This window comes from Brachycentrus maculatus, unplaced genomic scaffold (genome assembly GCF_059751285.1).
Source record: "Brachycentrus maculatus isolate JH-2025_06_01 unplaced genomic scaffold, ASM5975128v1 h1tg000633l, whole genome shotgun sequence".
NCBI classification, from domain to species: Eukaryota; Metazoa; Arthropoda; class Insecta; order Trichoptera; family Brachycentridae; genus Brachycentrus; species Brachycentrus maculatus.
The window spans coordinates 610,126-629,666 of record NW_028281369.1 but is presented as its reverse complement, the minus strand read 5'-3'; the positions used below and the strand labels follow the sequence as shown (position 1 = coordinate 629,666).

General features: G+C 35.4%; 1 protein-coding gene across 6 annotated transcripts in view; it reads right to left on the bottom strand.

Annotated features, from left to right (window-relative positions):
- LOC148300937 (ribosomal protein S6 kinase alpha-5-like) overlaps positions 1–19,541 on the bottom strand; it is a 67,046-nt gene that overhangs the window by 30,472 nt on the left and 17,033 nt on the right. For all 6 annotated transcript variants that reach the window (XM_088274095.1, XM_088274092.1, XM_088274097.1 and 3 more), the window contains exons 4-7: positions 7,010–7,143; positions 5,724–5,808; positions 1,751–1,866; positions 214–402 (exon numbers count right to left, since the gene is read on the bottom strand). In XM_088274095.1, coding sequence (XP_088130221.1) covers positions 214–402; positions 1,751–1,866; positions 5,724–5,808; positions 7,010–7,143 — 524 coding nt within the window. The remainder of the gene's footprint in view (positions 1–213; positions 403–1,750; positions 1,867–5,723; positions 5,809–7,009; positions 7,144–19,541) is intronic.

The following is a 19,541-nucleotide window of genomic DNA, read 5'->3' as shown; positions in this document are numbered from 1 at the left end:
ATACAATCCATACAAGAAAAATGGTAAATAATCACAAATACCAAATGCCAATTCCGAGAGACTGCAATCCCCCTTTTTACACAAACAACTCTTCCGAGAATCATGGTCCATGGTCACAAACAACAAGAGACTGCAATCCCTCTTCTCTCACACCATCCCGACCAAGAACGAGGGGAGAGGATACGATAGTCCAGTAGAGTGGGGGGTACTCACGATGTCGTGGCCGTGGCTGTTGCTGCGGACGACCTCGGGGGCCATGTACTCGATGGTGCCGCAGAAGCTGTAGGCGCGGCTCTCGTCCGGCCGGAACTCCTTGGAGAGCCCGAAGTCCGTGATGACCACGTGGCCCGCGCTGTCCAGCAGGATGTTCTCCAGCTTCACGTCGCGGTATATGATGCCGAGCTGGAAATTGCGAACGGTTTTAGGGTCTTAACTCGTGAGCCGGACGTCGATTCACGTTAGATTTTTTTGTTAGTTAACAATCTATAAAGGATTTATTTTTATAAATTATATTATTTATTTATTAAACATTTAACAGGACAGTTACGTAAATATATTCACAATAATGAGTAATAAAAAATACAGGTGATTGTAACATTTCATTTACAAAATTTCACATATCGATCACTCCTTTCAACGTCGTCATATTTCAAAACTGTCAATTTTCAGTTGTGCATGTTTTCGGAATGCCCAGAAAATGTTCTATATCCCAGCAAAAGCGGCATATATTTTAAACTTAATATTTACCCGCTACAGGGCAGAAAGTGTTGTTTTTGCATTTTGAAGAAAGGGTATTGTTTAATTATTTTTTAAAAAATACTAAATATTTTTCAAATGGAGAAAAAACATTCAGGTTTTACCTTAAAAGATCTGTTGCACAGTAAAAAGTTCAATAAATGGGTAGTAATTTATTTTTAAACTTTAAAAACGATCTCCTGAAAAATCAAGTTTTTTTACACATGACGTTGTTGAAAGGAGTGAGCGATACGTGTATTTCCATATCCATGATCATGAATCTGGGTTTCTCAGGTTTTTGAGCAGTGCTTTTTCTGGACATCCCGAAAACATGCACAACTGGAAATTGACGATTTTTGATATATGACTAATGTGACCATACGTCCCGTTTTGAACGGGACCGTCCCGTTTTTAGATAACCTATCCCGCTGTCCCCAAGTTAAGTTTCGGGAAGTCGAAATGTCCCGTTTTCAAAAAAAGAGCAATCACGGTAACACTTTTTTTTTAAAGTGCAAAAAATCGACGATAGTTTGTAGTAATGCCGTTTCATATAACTTTAGATGGAGTAATCTTCAAATACATTTTATGCTTGCCCGGAACAAATGCGCCCGAGTCTTTTTTTTACAGATGAATAAGTTGTGGATGACAGAAAAAAACACAATTACAAGTCGGAGTAGATGTTAGTTAAGATAATTTTTTAAAAATACTCCCAAGAATTCCATTATTATTTAAAAGCAAATCCACTTATACTTAAGAAAAATTATCAGAAAAATATAAAACAACATATTTTTTTCAAATTTATATTATTTGTTCCTCTTATTCTCTTTACAAACATTCCTTTCCTTTTTATAAATACACAAAAACAATAAAAAAATACGTATTTTCTTGAATACATAGTATTACGTAAAAATCGGTACATGTCCCGTTTTGAGAACAAAAATAAATGGTCAGTTTATATATGACCGTTGTTGAAAGGAGTGAGCGGTGTGTTATTAGCGTATTGAGACGAGATTACCTTGTGCAGTTGCTCTATAGCCAGGATGACTTCCGCGATGTATATCCTGACGTGGTCCTCGGCGAACCGCTCCTTGGTGTACAGGTGTGTGAACAGCTCCCCGCCGCTCACATAGTCTGGGGAGAGGAATCTTTGTCAGACGGGAGGAATATCTAATTTTTAATTTAACTCTTACCACTCTGTAGGCCAGACATTCTGGCTCGTATGATTCTAGTAGGCAGCTCCGTGGGCCACAATGTCTGGCCCGGCGCAGGTATAACTTTAATCAATTTTTTATTTTATTATTTTATTTATTTATTGATTTGTCGTTTAATTTGTAGAACTCCATTTAAAAAAAAAAACTAACTAACCATCACGCCGCTTCCCCGCAGGGGTAGGCAGAGAGAATAGAGCGCCACACCACTCTGTCCTTGCAAACATTCTTCGCCTCTTCCACGTTCATGCATCTCCTCATACATACCCGCCGATTGTTACGACTCCTAACCTGACCACTTTCAAGTATTTGGCATACCTGATCGTGCCATGTTTTTCTCGGTCTTCCTCTGCTTCTTTTCCCGCTAACATTCGCCTCATCAATTTGTTTTACCGTTCTTTCCTCACTCATTCGTTCTACATGTCCAAACCATCTCAACACACCTTTCTTAATTTTATCGATAATGCTTATCTCAGCTTTGCATTCCTTCCTTATTTCACTATTCGCACATCTATCATACATCGTTTTGTTACACATTCTTTTGAGAGATCGCATTTCGACTGCATTCAGTCTACTTTCATCCTTCTTTTGCCAACTCCATGTTTCACTTCCATACATTAGAGTTGGAACAAGGACTCCGTTGTGCACTGCCAGTTTAGCTTCCGCTGATAGGTTTTTATTTGCTATAACTGATTTAATTTATGATATAGCTATTAAATTATAAATTAAACTCTGAAGAGGGCAACAGGTTGTTGCCGAAACTAGTTGGTCAATAAAAATGTGGGTGGATTAGAACACAAAGTATTTTTATTTCTCGAAATAATATATCAATATTATCCACAAAGTTAATGCTTTCAATATTCAAAACAAAAAATGTCTAACTATTATACTTAATACTGTTGGTATTTTGGCGTCGACTTACGAATTAGAAAGTTGTCAGTTGCCGGCTCCCAGTGACCTTTCTACCAAAAGCGAAACTCTAAGGACGCTATATCTTTCATAATTATGATATGTGTACTAATATTCGTGCCCGGCTACGCCCGTGATTTGCATAGTTGTATAATTTTGTCAGAATCAAAATTTATAGTAAGAAAATTGAGGATGTTGGAGAATATGTATATTGCGGAGATAACATCAAATCAGGGTAGGAGAAGCAAAGAAGAATTGGACAGGTTTGGGTGTAGCCATTGAAAAACTCAATGACGTCATTAAGAATAAATTTATTTCCATACATTTAAAAAGAAAAGTGTACTGTTTTTTTTAAACATTTATTTAAATTTAAATTTTTACATATTTAAAACATTTCTTTTTTTGCAGCGACCCACCAAGCCACCTTGTGTGTCTTGTCGGTGGAGTTCTTTTTTAATACATTTTTTATCGTTTTTAACTATTTTAACCTAACATACACACAAAAAGAGAGAGAGGCATGGAGTTGGCAAAAGAAGGATGAAAGCAGACTGAATGCAGTCGAAATGCGATCGCTCAGACGAATGTGTGGCAAAACGATGTTTGATAGATGTTCGAATGATGAAATAAGGAAAGAATGTAAGGCTGAGATAAGCATTATCGATAAAATTAAGAAAGGTGCGTTGAGATGGTTTGGACATGTGGAGCGTATGAGTGAAGAAAGAACGGCTAAACAAATTTATGAGGCGAATGTAGTTGGAAAAAGAAGCAGAGGACGACCGAGGAAAACTTGGCACAATCAGGTATGTCAAATACTTGAAAGCGGCCGGGTCAGGAGTCGTAATAATCGTCGGGTATGTATGAGGAGATGCATGAATGTAGAAGAGGCAAAGAATGTTTGCAAAGACAGAGTGGTGTGGCGTTCGATTCTCTCTGCCTACCCCTGCGGGGAAGCGGCGTGATGGTTAGTTAGTTAGTTAGTTTTAAAAGAGAGAGAAAAATTAAGAATTTAAACATTTTACAATTTTCATAAAATTAACCCTTGGTGATTTACCCATTCCTGTATTTTGCCTTTGTTCCATATTTTATTTTTCATTATTTCATTAACGACCCTACCTTTAAGTTAATTTCAGGCATATTTTTTTATATACAAGCAAAAAATCACACATTGTCAGGTATGAACCTGACAATAATTTGTCAGTGTATCCGGTGCGCATTAAATAGCGCATTAAGAAGGATGTAAGTAGACTGAATGTAGTCAAAATGCGATCTCTCAGAAGAATGTGCGACAAAACGGTGTACGATAGATGTACGAATAGTGAAATAAGGAAGGAATGCAAAGCTGAGATAAGCATTATCGATAAAATTAAGAAAGGTGTGTTGAGATGGTTTGGACATGTAGAACGAATGAGTGAGGAAAGAACGGTAAAGCAGATTTATGAGGCGAAAGTGATTGGAAAAAGGAGCAGAGGAAGACCGATAAAAACATGGCACGATCAGGTATGCCAAATACTTGAAAGTGGTCAGGTTAGGAGTCGTAACAATCGGCGGGTATGTATGAGGAGATGCATGAACGTGGAAGAGGCGAAGAATGTTTGCAATGACAGAGTGGTGGGGCACTCTATTCTCTCTGCCTACCCCTGCGGGGAAGCGGCGTGATGGTTAGTTAGTTAGTTTTATATCTTTTCTTGTGCACGTGGGTCATACGGATTAGCGCGGAATGATGAAGAAAAACCGGGCGTATCACGTACGTTCGTATGTGTAGGGCGGTTAATTGATTCGGCAGTCACTTCGTTGTAATATCAATCCATTTTTAATTTGAGTTTTACTAGGTAAATACCACTATTTTATTACAATTATGTTCCCACTGATGATACAAAAAAAAATTTTTGACATCTCATCAAAGTTGAAGAATATGGAAGTCTGGGCATTCACGGGGCTGACGGCCATCATAGGCTGGTTTAAGTGATCACTTTACACACGTGTAACATTCAACAATTCTACCCATTATTGACAACCAGTATTGAGTAGTGTTGTTGTCAATAATGAGTAGAATTGGTGAATGTTACACGTGCGTAAAGTGATCACTTAAACCAGCCTATGACGATAGTCAACCAGTATTGAGTAGTGTTGTTGTCAATAATGAGTAGAATTGGTGAATGTTACACGTGTGTAAAGTGATTACTTAAACCAGCCTATGACGGTCGACAGCCCCGTAAATGCCCAGACATCCATATTCTTCTTCATCTTTGATGAGATGTCAAAAAATTATATGAAAAATAAATCCGATAATTGGAGAATATCCAGATTTGTGAACAAGTATTTGGACACACTTAAAACGTTTTAAATAAAAAAAATATATAAAATAAAATAAGGCACAGCTTCTACCCTCCCTTTATCTTTTAACGTCCCAAGGATACAATTTTATAATTTAGACTAATCTATACATAGGGCGTTTGTGCACTACACGGAATTTTACCGTCCGGCACAATAGTTACCGTTTTAAAACGAAGACTGACTTGGATTGGCTTATGCTTTTGTCCATCTTTTTTCGATCAAGAGCGCCGATCCGAAGAAAGATGGACAAAAGCACAAGCCAATCCTAGCCAATCGTCGTTTTAAAACGCTAACTGACGGTGCCGGACGGTAAAATTCCGTGTTATTCTGTGTAGTGGACAAATGCCCATACGGTGTTTGAAAATGATGCGGAATGCATCGAAACACGTGTCACAATAGATTTTAAGATATATTGGTCTATACCAGGTAAAACTTTGCAATTATCCATAGTTAACATTTTTATAGAAAAAAGGTAAAAATTGATATCACTATTAGAATTAATATTTTATAAGAAAAAAAAGGTATTAAAACACTTACCAAGTACAAGGTGCAGCTTAGCTTCAGTCTGGAAGGCATAGTGTAAGGTCACCAGGAAGGGACATTGTCGAATGGCTTCCAAAACCTGGAAACAAAACACGTCATACACAATATTTAAAGTGCGTCCAATCTTTCACAACATTCTGAATATGTCCAAATACTTGTTCACAAATCTGAGTCACTCCATCTCAACATAGATGAAGAAGAATTTTATATAATTTCATAGATACATACATTTTTTTCTATATCGGTCACTCCTTTCAAGAACGTCATATTATAAATCAAAAAACTTGATTTCTCAGGAGATCGTTTTTAAAGTTTTAAAATATAATGCAATGTATTAAAAATAAATATCAAGCCACTTATTGAACTTTTTATAGAACATTTTTTCAGGTAAAACCTGAATGGTTTTTTCTCCATTTGAAAAATATTAAGTACTTATATTTAAAAAAAATAATTAAACAATACCTTTTCTTCAAAATGCAAAAACAACACTTTCTGCCCTGTAGTGGGTAAACATTAAGTTAAAAATATGTAGCTTTTGCTGGGATATAGTACATTTTATGGGCATTCCGAAAACATGCAAAACTGAAAATTGACAATTTTCGATATATGACGTTGTTGAAAGGAGTGAGCGATATGATCCAATTTTGAAACAATATACAAAGAATCACTAGAATTTTCACTAGTGACATCTATTGGTGAGACAAAGAAGCTTTTTTACTGAGCACAAACTCTTATATTATGTATTAATTTCAAATCAAACACAGATTTTCGAGTCTACTAAGTTGTATTTTATTAACAAAAACACATTAAAAATTAATATTGTGACTCTTATATAATATTGGCCTATGACGGTCGTAAGCCCCGTAAATGCCGAGACTTCAATATTCTTCGTCATCTAATAATAATAATAATAATATAACCCTTATCGCACCCCAATGGTGCATAGGGCACTGCTTCATATAAACGCAGTGTTATTTTGATCGTTTACACATGAAGGAAGGGTGATCAGCCCTCCGCTTCAGGTACCAGTCCATGGTAATATTGAATAAATATTACAGTGAAAAAATCACTTATATTTTTTTGACCCCCCCTGGGAATCGAACCCGGGATCTCCAGAACGGTAGCCGAGCGCGCTGACCATTACACTGCGGAGGCGGACATCTACGTTGTACGGACATATCCGGTCATCTTCGTCATCTACGTTGATATATCAATGCGGGTACAAGTAACGAGTGAAGAAACACAAATTATACTAAAACAGGCGATTCTTGTCAGCTCACCTGTCGCTCCGTCCTCGTGTGCTCGGCCGTCTTCTTCTTCATGACGATGATGCCCTTCTTGAGGATCTTCATGGCGTACAGGCAGCCCTTGTCGGCGCCGGTGGTCTTGCGGACGAGGAACACCTTCCCGTACGCTGGGGACAAGCGAACATTGCAATCAGTAACGAAACATTGGCAGGGTCACCGTTCGTTCAACGAGTAAAATTATCTGGCGATATGGCAATTGTTACATTTTCAAAAAAAAATATATATATATATACATATATTTATATATATATATATATATATATATATATATATATATATATATATATATATATATATATATATATATATATATATATATATATATATATATATATATTTATATATATATTTATATATATATTTATATATATATTTATATATATATATATATATATATATATATATATATATATATATATATATATATATATATATATTTTTTTTTTTTTTATATATATATTAACTAACCATCACGCCGCTTCCCCGCAGGGGTAGACAGAGATAATCGAACGCCACACCACTCTATCCTTGCAAACATTCTTTGTCTCTTCTAGATTCATGCATCTCCTCAAACATACACGACGATTATTACGACTCCTGACCCGGGCGCTTTCAAGTATTTGACAAACCTGATTGTGCCCAGTTTTCCTCGGTCGTCCTCTGCTTCTTTTCCAACTAAATTCGCCTCATAAATTTGTTTAACCGTTCTTTCTTCACTCATACGCTCCACATGTCCAAACCATCTCAACACACCTTTCTTAATTTTATCGATAATGCTTATCTCAGCCTTGCATTCTTTCCTTATTTCATCATTCAAACATCTATCAAACATCGTTTTACATATCGCTCACTCCTTTCAAGAACGTCATAAATCAAAAATTGTCAATTTTGAGTTGTGCATGTTTTCGTAATGCCCAGAAAATGTACTATATCCCAGCAAAAGCGGCATATTTTTAACTTAATATTTACCCGCTACAGGGCAGAAAGTGTTATTTTTGCATTTTGAAGAAAAGGTATTGTTTAATTATTTTTTTAAATATACTAAATATTTTTCAAATGGAGAAAAAATATTCAGGTTTTACCTAAAAAGATCTATTGCACAGTAAAAAGTTAAATAAGTGGCTTGATATTTATTTTTAATACATTGTATTTTATGTTTGAACTTTAAAAACGTTCTCCTGTAAAATCAAGTTTTTTGATTTATGACGTTCTTGAAAGTAGTGAGCGATATATATACTTATATTTATATGTGTGTGTAAGTATGTTCGGGTATGGCGCATATGTCTCATACAAAGTGAAATTGTCTAATGATAGAATAGGATAGATATTAAAAATAAATTAATAAGTGCTTGTATTTCTTAAAATAACAATTTTATATGAAAAATCACAAGACTATCGGTAACATTCTTATTGAAATCTGCAGAGAACTAAGGGAAATATTAAGGTCATCAAATTTCCGTCATCGAACGTTTTATGACGTCATATAGTTTATTGTCTATGGTTTATAGAGCTGTAATAGTAGTAGTGTGGATTGTTTGTTCACCACTACACTACCATTTGTGTTATACAAATATGAGGGGAGGGGGAGGGAGGGTGGACTGAAGACATCAACAAATAGAGCCGAGAATAATTTAGCAATGTAATCAATATTAAAATAAGTCCATCGTTTCTGTGACGTCATTCATTACCAATTTACGAAAACGACGTTTTTACGAAGGCGAATTTTCCAAAAGAAAATGACGAATGAAAATATTGATTATATCGGCTGTTATAAACACTTCACGAGTCTGATACAATTCTTTATAAATTGAGTATGTTAAATTAGATATTCCTCCCGTCTGAAATTGATCCATTGTAGGATATTTATATGCTCATCATTATATATAAAAACATGAATAATTACGAAACGGAGATAACATTCCATTGACCCCAAAGTCTCGACATTGAACCCGTCCCCGTGACGATAAATACAAGTCGCACATCAAGAGCCGACATGTAGAATCACGAATCGCGCTTCTAGCGAGGGTGGGTCGCTTGGGGTGGCAGACGGGCAGAGGTCGCCAACAAAGGGTTAATGGTATCCGAGAGGCGTCCATGGGTTGCGCTGAGGGAATGCCGATACATTAACCTTCGTTCGGCGCCGGGGTCGTTTCGGACCCATCTGTCTTTCAGTCGAATCCTACTGATATCTCAACATTTATGAAGAGGGATGTGTGTGAGTCTGCGTATTTACTGGGCTCACGATAGTTGAAGTGAACACTTTATACACGTGTAGCATTTGCAGTTAATAATTGGTTATATTTATGCTTTGAGTGACATTTTACATTTCACACCCTGGACTGGTACCTGAAGCGGAAGAATCGTCACCTTCCCTTCATGTGACAACGATCTAGTTGGAAGATAACACTGTGTTTATATGATGCAATGCCCTATGCATCATTGTGTGCGGATAAGGGTTTGAAGAAGAATAAGTTATACCGTAAAGTTATCGTATAAACAATACTTAATGGTACTTTATTTAAATTATACAAAATATACCATTCAACAATATTATGAGCGTGTGCGAATCGTTTTACAAAAATGATTTGCACACGCTCTTTAACTACAATGACTTTAACTACAATGCCACTTTAACTACAATGTTTCACCTTTCAAATTATTTAGAGATATCAAAATCGGCAGCCACGGATGTTTTTTTTTTTCTTCGTATTTTTCGTCAAAATATTGGAGATTTACGCACGAAAAATGTTGCCGACCGCCCGGGCCCCGAAAGCGAGGGGATGTTCCCGCTCGGGGGTCTAGAACCTGCGGGTCGTCCACCCGCAGTGGGTCACAGACCCCGAAGGTCGTCTGCGACCCGCACACCTATCGAGGAGAGCCATAGAGAGTGTGCGTGGCTCGGGCCGGCCAGCGGTCAAACCGTTTTTAGACCGCGCGGGTGTCTTTGAACTCTTCAGCTGCGCGAGCGAAAACGCGTCATTGTGAATGAATCGCTAGCGGGAGGGTTGATTGATTGTTATCAATGTGATTATTTTAGCACTACTGCTACCGACCGTTATTCGCACCCTATTGTACATAGGGCACTGTATCAAATCGATTCAACGTTTAGATAATCGTTTATTGGGCAAGGTGTCCTGCGTCTCAGGTACATATTATTAAAGTCGCCATGCGATCCGTTTTGAACGGGACAGTCCTGTTTTTAGATAGCCTGAACAACATAATTTTCCATATTTATATTATTTCTTCTTCTAACCCTTATCCGCACCCCAATGGTGCATAGGGCACTGCATCGTATAGAATCAATGTTATCTTGATCGTTAAATACACGAAGGAAAGTTGATCAGCCTTCCGCTACAGGCACCAGTCCAGGGTCATATTCAATAAATATTAGACTGAAAAATCACTGATATTTATTTTGACCCTTTTGGGAATCGAACCCGGGACCTCCACCATGGTAGCCTGGCGCGCTAACCACTACACTACGGAGGCGGACATATTATTTATTATTTATTATTTATATATAAATTAATAAAGTAAATTTTACGTAGGCAATTAGTGGAAACAAAGTACGACATTATATGATTATTGGTCAATTTTTATCTGGCCGAGTGCCGAATCGCAAGAACCCGTCTGTACTTAATAATTACTGTACATATGTTCAGAAACATAAAACAATATATTTATTTTTACCAACTGGCATACCACCATGTGATGTGCCCATAACCACTATATATTTCATCTTTGATGTTCATTAATTATTTTGATTTTTCTTTTTCCCCCTTTCCTTCCTACCGTTCGTCTTCCAGGTATTTTCACAAATTTACAAATCGCACACTCCTTTCAACAACGTCATATATCAAAACACTAGATTTTTCAGAATATCGTTTTTTAAGTTTAAAAATATAATCAAATGTATTAAAAATAAATATCAAGCCACTTATTGAACTTTTTACTTTGCAACAGATATTTTAAGGTAAAACCTGAATGTTTTTCCTCCATTTGAAAAATATTAAGAATATTTTTCGAAATAATTAAACCGTACCTTTTCTTCAAAATGCAAAAACAACACTTTCTGCCCTGTAGCGGGTAAATATTAAGTTAAAAATATGCCGCTTTTGCTGGGATATGGAACATTTTCTGCGCATTCTGAAAACATGCAAAAATGAAAATTGACGATTTTTGACATATTGATGACGTTGTTGAAAGAATGCGAAAAATGTGAAATTTGTATTGTAATTGAAATAGTACAAGTACTTATTTGAAATGAGTATTTATGTGAATGACTTCATGTAACTAAATACACATATGTATATATATATATATATATATATATATATATATATATATATATATATATATATATATATATATATATGTGCTTTAAATTGTCATTTACGGGTATATCTTACTACTCGAGAGATAAGGGTTACCTTTTTTTGTTGAAAAACATCGCTTAAAATATTTTTTCTCTTTCGTGTCGAAAAAAATTGTTACATAGGGCAAATTAAGCGACCAGTGACGGTGTTATGCGAAAAGGTCCATCTACATCTCCCTAAAGACGGTCGTTAAATCACTCAAAACATTAGAATACTAAAACAATTTATTTCATAATGTGGATACCGAATGCAAAGTGCTATTTTTTAGCGTACACGGTCGGCTATGAGTCTAGACTGTAAAAAAGTGTGACTGACATTAGAGCTAGGTCGAAAGGAGATCGACCCTTCGTTTCTAAATCGAATCTGGACATATTTTGGTAGATTGACAATTCACGTACGTGACTAATTGACACATTCCTAGTAGCGCATTGTGGGATAATTACAACAACTCGGCTGTCCAAACTTAAAACACAGTAAGGGACATTTTTTTGTGTAGTACGTTTTTTTGTATTTTTGGACTAACTAGAAACTACTTAGTCCAAAAATGTAAGTTTTAAAGTGTGTCAACTTGATATGGAACATATGTATGGAAGTCTGAGCATTCCAGGGCTTCCGACCTGGCATTTGGCTGTCTTGTGACCTAAGCGATCACTATGTGTATATGTGTATATATATAAAGTGATCACTTAAGTGATACACATAGTGATCGCTTAGGTCACAAGACAGCCAAATACTGTGCTGGCTTAAGCGATCACTATGTGTATATAAACTGATCACTTTATATACACAGTGATCGCTTAAGCCAGCCAAATACCAGGTCGTAAGCCCTGAGATGCTCAAACTTCTACATACATGCTTCATATTAAGTTAAGATACTTTTAAAAATATCAAATAAAATAACAACTAAATTGGTTTTTCCAGATAACTTTTATTTGAACAGCGACCGGGTGTCAAATAAAAATTTATGTGGAAAAAACTATATAAGTAATTGTTATTTTCTTATATGAAATGCACGGCTCTCCAAACTCAAAACACAGTAAGCGACATTTTTTTTGTAGAACGTTTTTTTTTGTATTTTGGGACTAAGTAGAATCTACTTAGTCCAAAAATGTAAAAAAAAACGTACTACAAAAAAAATGTCCCTTACTGTATTTGAGTTTGGACAGAAGAACTAGGTAGCGGCCCTACATACGTTAAAAAGCGACTTAATTTTCTTTAAACCCAGATAACATGTCGCTCATTCCTTTCAAGAACGCCATAAATAAAAAATCGTCAATTTTCAGTTGTGCATGTTTTCGAAATGCCCAGAAAATGTACTATATCCCAGCAAAAGCGGCATATTTTTAACTTAATATTTACCCGCCACAGGGCAGAAAGTGTTGTTTTTGCATTTTGAAGAAAAGGTATTGTTTAATTATTTTTGTAAATATACTAAATATTTTTCAAATGGAGAAAAAACCATTAGGTTTTACCTAAAAAGATCTGTTGCACAATAAAAAGTTCGATACGTGGATTGATATTTATTTTTGATTTATTGTATTATATTTTAAAACTTTAAAAACGTTCTCCTGAGAAATCAAGTTTTTTGATTTATGACGTTCTTGAAAGGAGTGAGCGATGTGACGTAATTAAATTATTTTCTCAAAGCACCGTTTTTCTTCGAAATAATTACAAGGTTTTGAAAAGTTATTAGTATTAAAAGTAACTAGTAGTCATTAATAAACTCAATTGGTATAAAAACAAGTGTTTCCTTAATCATTGTAACATGTCTAATCGCAAAGTAAATGCCGAAACAATAAATAAAATATTACTAAGAGTTTTTAAAAAGTTAGGAGTCGAACGAAAATTTTAAAAATATTTTTTCCTATGTATTTTCTAAAAAGAAGTTCGATTCCAATGGGGGGGGGGGTTGAAATAAATATAAGTAAGAAAAGTGTTTTGAGATGATTTGGGCATGTGAATCGAATGAGTGAAGAAAGCATAGTAAAACAAATTTATGAGACGATTGTGGTTGGTAATAGAAGCAGAGGAGAACCAAGGAAAACTTGGCATGATCAAGTAGTTAAAATACTTGATCGAGGTCAGGTCAGGAGTCGGAATAATCGGCAGATATGTATGAGGAGCTGCATGAATGTGGAAGGGACGAAGATTGTTTGCAAAGACTGTGTTAAGTTGCGGGTTGCGGTCCCGTGGTTAGTGTCGCGGACTCTTGAGTCAGAGTTTGTCTACCACAATTTGATACCTGTTTCTAATAAGGAGCCGCTTAAGCTCAAAGAAATATTGTAGTATGAATTTTGTATTTTCGTAAATAATAAAAACACAAATATTTATCTTTTATAATGAAAAAAAAGACAGATTGGTGTGGCGTTCTATTCTCTCCACCAAGTGGTGTGATGGTTAGTTAGGTTTTTTTAATATAAAGATTTACGAAAATTAAAAGGCCCGAAATTGAAACGTGGCAAAAAAATGCGAAAATTTCCGAGACGATAAAGTCCACTGGGTTCGCAGTTTATCGGCGCGGTCAAGGAACCCGTCTCAGTGTGTCACCCCCGCCGAGGAGTGTAATAAGGAGAGCGAAAAAATAATAACACAATTGTAACAATGCGGCGTCGTTCTAATGCCAGGCGCTGCAAGGTGACTCCTCGTTGTACTCCGTACGTCTCTCTTCTCCCCGAGGTAAATGTATATAATTGTACGTAAGCAATTGGGACTTTCGGACGCGTAGTTGGGCGCCGACATTGTACGAATACCAAAAATAGGATGCGATCGTTTGGGCACGTTTACAATTCGCGCCTTTGACGAGATGGCGTAGAAATTATAGTAACTTTAAAGTGAAGAGACATTTAATGTAAAGAGTAAGCCCACTTAAGAGTAGAATTTTCACTCAAGAATTGCGTGATATTATAGTGACTTTTAATGTTAAGAGTAAGCCCACTCACAAGTAGGAATAAGCAAATATTGCGTGAAATTATAGTGACTTTTAATTTTAAGAGTAAGCCCACTCACAAGAAGGAAAAAGCAAGTATTTTGTGTATAATTTTCACTCAATAATTGCGTGAAATTATAGCGACTTTTAAAGTTAAGAGTAAGGCCCACTCACAAGAGGGAATAAGCAAGTATTTCGTGTAGAATTTTCACACAAGAATTGCGTAAAATAATAGTGACTTTTAACGTTAAGAGTAAGCCCACTCACAAGAAGAAATAAGCAAGTATTTTGTGTATAATTTTCACTCAAGAATTGCGTGATATTTCAGTGACTTTAACGAAAAGAGTAAACAAAGCGAAACCGGGTACAGTTGGTTAAAATATTTAAAAAAAAAAAACATTTAAAAAATTATATATATGCATCATAGTTGAGTAACAAACTAGTAAAAAGTATAAAAATCCTCTAGTGCACGACTAAGTACCTGCATCACCAATAACCGAGGGATGATGGTCCCAAGAGAAAACGATAAATATGAAAAGTAGAACATTTTAACTTTTTATGCGTATATATTTATATTATGTAAGAATATATATATATAAAAAAGTACAATTTTTGACATCTCAACAAAGATGAAGAAGAATATGGAAGTCTGGGCATTTACGGGGCCTCTTCTACATCTATGAGATGTCATAAAACAATATAAAAATTAACTACTAATGGGAGATAATCCAGAGATCAATTTCAGCACCAAATCTTCGAATAGCCCTTTTAAGAAACATGTATTTTCGAGATCTTACAGTTTACGCAGATGGGTAGACACAATGAAAGTTTTTTTTACACAGAAGCCCTATTATCCCTCTGGTATGCCCTTGAATCCATGTGGCAATGAGCCGGTGAGCACACCTGTCGCACACAAAGGGAGATACGCGGTTCGACACCTACGCAAGGACCAATAACCTACCGTTTTGGCGTTGCAAGTTATATATATGGACATAGAACCTGGATAATTTTCTTAGGGCTGAAATCTCGAACGGTCATATTCAGAACACGACCGGCTGCTCTAGGGTCTAGAAGTCTTTCCGCGCAGAATTATATTTTTTTAAATAAATATTGGACATTTTATTTATTGTTTCGGCATTCACTTTGTGATAAGACATGATGAAATTGTAAATGAGAACTCTTGTTTTTTACCACTTTATTTTAACGACTAGTTTCGGAAGCTAAAAAAGCTCCATATGCAGGTTTGAATATAAACTGATAATATTCAAACCCGAAGATTGAATCTTCTGTAGCTTCTGAAACCAGTTGTTAAAAATAAATATAACTCATGCGGTAAAAAAACAAGTGTTCTCAATAACAATTTTAAACGAAATGGTGATAGAATTTTCAACTCTAAAAATTGTAATAAAATAGGGTGAAAGTATTTTTCAGGGACAAATAAAAAAAAACACTTTGAGGAAAAGGTGTTTGATATATTTACATATTAAATGTTAAATCAAACACTGATTTTTTTTAGCCTACTAAGTTGTATTTTATTGTTTAAAAAAAAACACATAAAAATCAATTTTGCGACAGTCGTTTCGCCTAGTTATGGCATATTCAAACGAATGTTAGACATTATATTGCTGCACATGTTAAAACTGTCACTTAGAATTGTATAGCTACATAAGGACCGTAGTCCATTTGATCTTCACATTCGTTTGATAATGCCCTAACAAGGCGAAACAATTGTCACAATATAATTTTTTATGTGTTTTTTGTTAATAAAATACAACTTAGTAGACTCAAAAAATCTGTGTTTGATTTAAAATTAATACATAAATTAGACATTAGAAACCATACCTGAGTTATGGACAAAATGAACTTTTCCACCGTAGTGCAATCAATTTTGGAGAGCCGATTCTTACAGATTGCCGATAGATTTTCAATTAGGTTTATGTATGTTTATGTTTCTGTCAAAATTCTTGACCAGTCCAACACGGTTCATTGTTTTTGTGTGAAAAATTTCATAATTTTTTTGGATTTGTGGCAGGGAGTTAAATCCTGCTGAAATATTCCATTACCATTCCTTTGATTTTGTATCTCTGGTAGTATATTTTCCAGTAGAATTGGGTGATACTTCTCGCTATTCATCATCTCAGTCACTGAAAGAAGCAGCCCTGGTCCATAATACGAGGAACACCCCCAAAACCTTTTTTAGGGGGTGTTGTAAACACGAAAAAAAAACGTTTTGTTTCAATTAATCTGTTCGATACTGTATATATATTATTTGTGAATTGTGTGTCGTTTAGTTGGGAGGTGAATTTAGTATTTTTTTAATGGATATGTAAGGATTACTTTAGCGTGCAGTTGTTTAATGGGTCATGATGGGTTTCCATTAATGTATTTCATATGGCAGATTTTGACTTTTTTTTTTGAATTACCTAACGTCTAAGTGACTCTGAAATCTAGCTACGGGTTATGCAACACCGTTTATCATGTCCCTACTCAGGCTTCAACTTTATAAGTTTCATAGCCTATGCCTACTCGTGAGTGGATTTACTCTTTATGTTTAAAGTTACTATAATTTCATGTAATTCATGAGTGAAAATTCTAGGCAAAAACACTCGCAGATTTGGACATGATTCGAGTTCTAGGGGCTATTCGTTATCTCAGTCACTGAAAGAAGCAGCCCTGGTCCATAATACGAGGAACACCCCAAAACATTTTTTAAGAGGGTGTTGACAATATCTGTTCGATACTGTACCTATATAAAATGTCCGAGACAAGATACGTCACAACAGTGTTATGCAAATCAATCTCGCGAATTCGATACCTTTTTCGGTAGGCGGGCAGTAGCGTCGGATAACGGATACGTCTGTGTATAAAAAATACGTCCTTAAAAGGTTCAATGTACCCCAAACGTGGGGCCAGGCCCTCACAAACTATACGCTACATCGCTCACTCCTTTCAACAACGTCATATATAAAAATCGTCAATTTTCACTTGTGTATATTTTCGGCATGCCCAGAAAATGTACTATATCCCAGCAAAAGCGGCATATTTTTAACTTAATATTTACCCGCTACACGGCTGTCCAAACTCAAAACATTTTATTGTAGTACGTTTTTTTGCATTTTTGGACTAAGTAGATTCTACTTAGTCCAAAAATGCAAAAAAAAACTTACTACAAAAAAATGTCCCTTAGTGTGTTTTGAGTTTGGACAGCCGTACAGGGCAGAAAGTGTTGTTTTTGCATTTTGAAGAAGAGGTATTGTTTACTTATTTTTTTAAATAAACTAATATATTTTCAAATGGAGAAAAAACATTCAGGTTTTACCTAAAAAGATCTGTTGCACAGTAAAAACTTTAATAAGTGGCTTGGTATTTATTTTTAATACATTTTATTATATTTTAAAACTTTAAAAACGATCTCGATTTATGACGTTGTTGAAAGGAGTGAGCGACATTTTAATTAATTACTGGTATGAACAGTTACATTTTTACTACATCTGAGTGTTTCCAAATACTTGTTTACAAATATGGATTATCTTCAATTACAGGGGTTATTTTTCATATTATTTTTTGACATCTCATCAAAGATGAAGAAGAATATGGAAGTCTGGCCATTTACGGGGCTGACGACCGTCATAGGCTGGTTTAAGTGATCACTTTACACGTGACACATTCACCAATTCTAACCATTATTGACAACCACAATACTCAAATTTTTGGAAGTTCTATATATCGCTCACTCCTTTCAAGAACGTCATAAATCAAAAATCGTCAATTTTCAGTTGTGCATGTTTTCAGAATGCCCATAAAATGTACTATATCCCAGCAAAAGAGGCATATTTTTAACTTGATATTTACCCGCTACAGGGCAGAAAATGTAGTTTTTGTATTTTGAAGAAAATGTATTGTTTAATTATTTTTATAAATAAATTAAATATTTTTTAAATGTTGAAAAAACCTTCAGGTTTTACCTAAAAAGATCTGTTGCACAGTAAAAAGTTCAATAAGTGGCTTGATATTTATTTTTAATACATTGTGTTATATTTTTAAACATTAAAATCGTTCTTCTGAGAAATCAAGTATTTTGATTTATGACGTTCTTGAAAGGAGTGAGCGATATATGAACCAATTTTGAAACATACTTCTTAGAAACGGTTAGAAGAAGATCTCTATCTCCTCTTATATCCTTTATTTATTATAATAACAATGCATTTGGTTTGTTAAAGAAAATTTTAAAAAAAAATAATAATAAAAAGAAGAAGAATGCAATTTTGATCGGGAGGCGGCGCACGACCGTTTGAGCATCTCGCCTCCCGCCTAGCACATGTCGCCGCCGAGAGAGACAGCGATACGCGACCGGCGCTAGAGTGGAAGGGACGGATAGAACGCCAGGTGGCGCAGGGCCCAGCGCAGGTACCGGCCGGTATAGCGCGCCGAGGGACGGATTGGTCGCACGGTATGCGGTATGCACAATTCTACTCGCATTCTCGAATCGCGGCTAATTTTTAACGTTTAACACCGAACCATCAGACCAAATTTTACAGGAGAGCAAAAACAAACTTGTGAAATTAAATATTTTATTCGGACGGCATATGTACATGTCTTAAAAAACTAAATAAGTATTGCAACTACAGCTATATCCTTTCGATAGATTATGGAATTCACTATTTTAGACATTTTGTGGAACAAACTTAGAAAATGAAAAATTTGACAGATATACCCCTTGCCATTACACTACCGATATATACAGTATCTACTCAATGAATTAGGGCCACGCAGAATTTCGCGCAATTTCTCAATTCAAACAGGAATAACTCAGAGAAAACCTTGAATAAAACAACTTTGAATTTTATTTACACATGAACACTTTATTACGCTTAAATTATGCAAATATTTTCATATAAATATAGTTAGTATTTAGTATTTCCACCTTTGGCAGAAATAACTGCCTCAATTCTTTTTGGCATACTTAAAATGCACTGTTTTATCATGTTTTTTATTTCTTCGTCTTCTGACCAAATTTTTTGAATATTTTTTTTTAGACAGTCTACTGTTGGATTTGGAAATGAGTATACCTTATTTTTTAACAAGCTCCATACGTTTTCTATAGGATTAAGGTCCGGAGAATTTCCAGGCCAGGGGAGCAAAGGCAGATTTTTGTTAGACAAAAATTTTATTATTGATTTAGCCCGGTGGCAAGGTGCCCCAT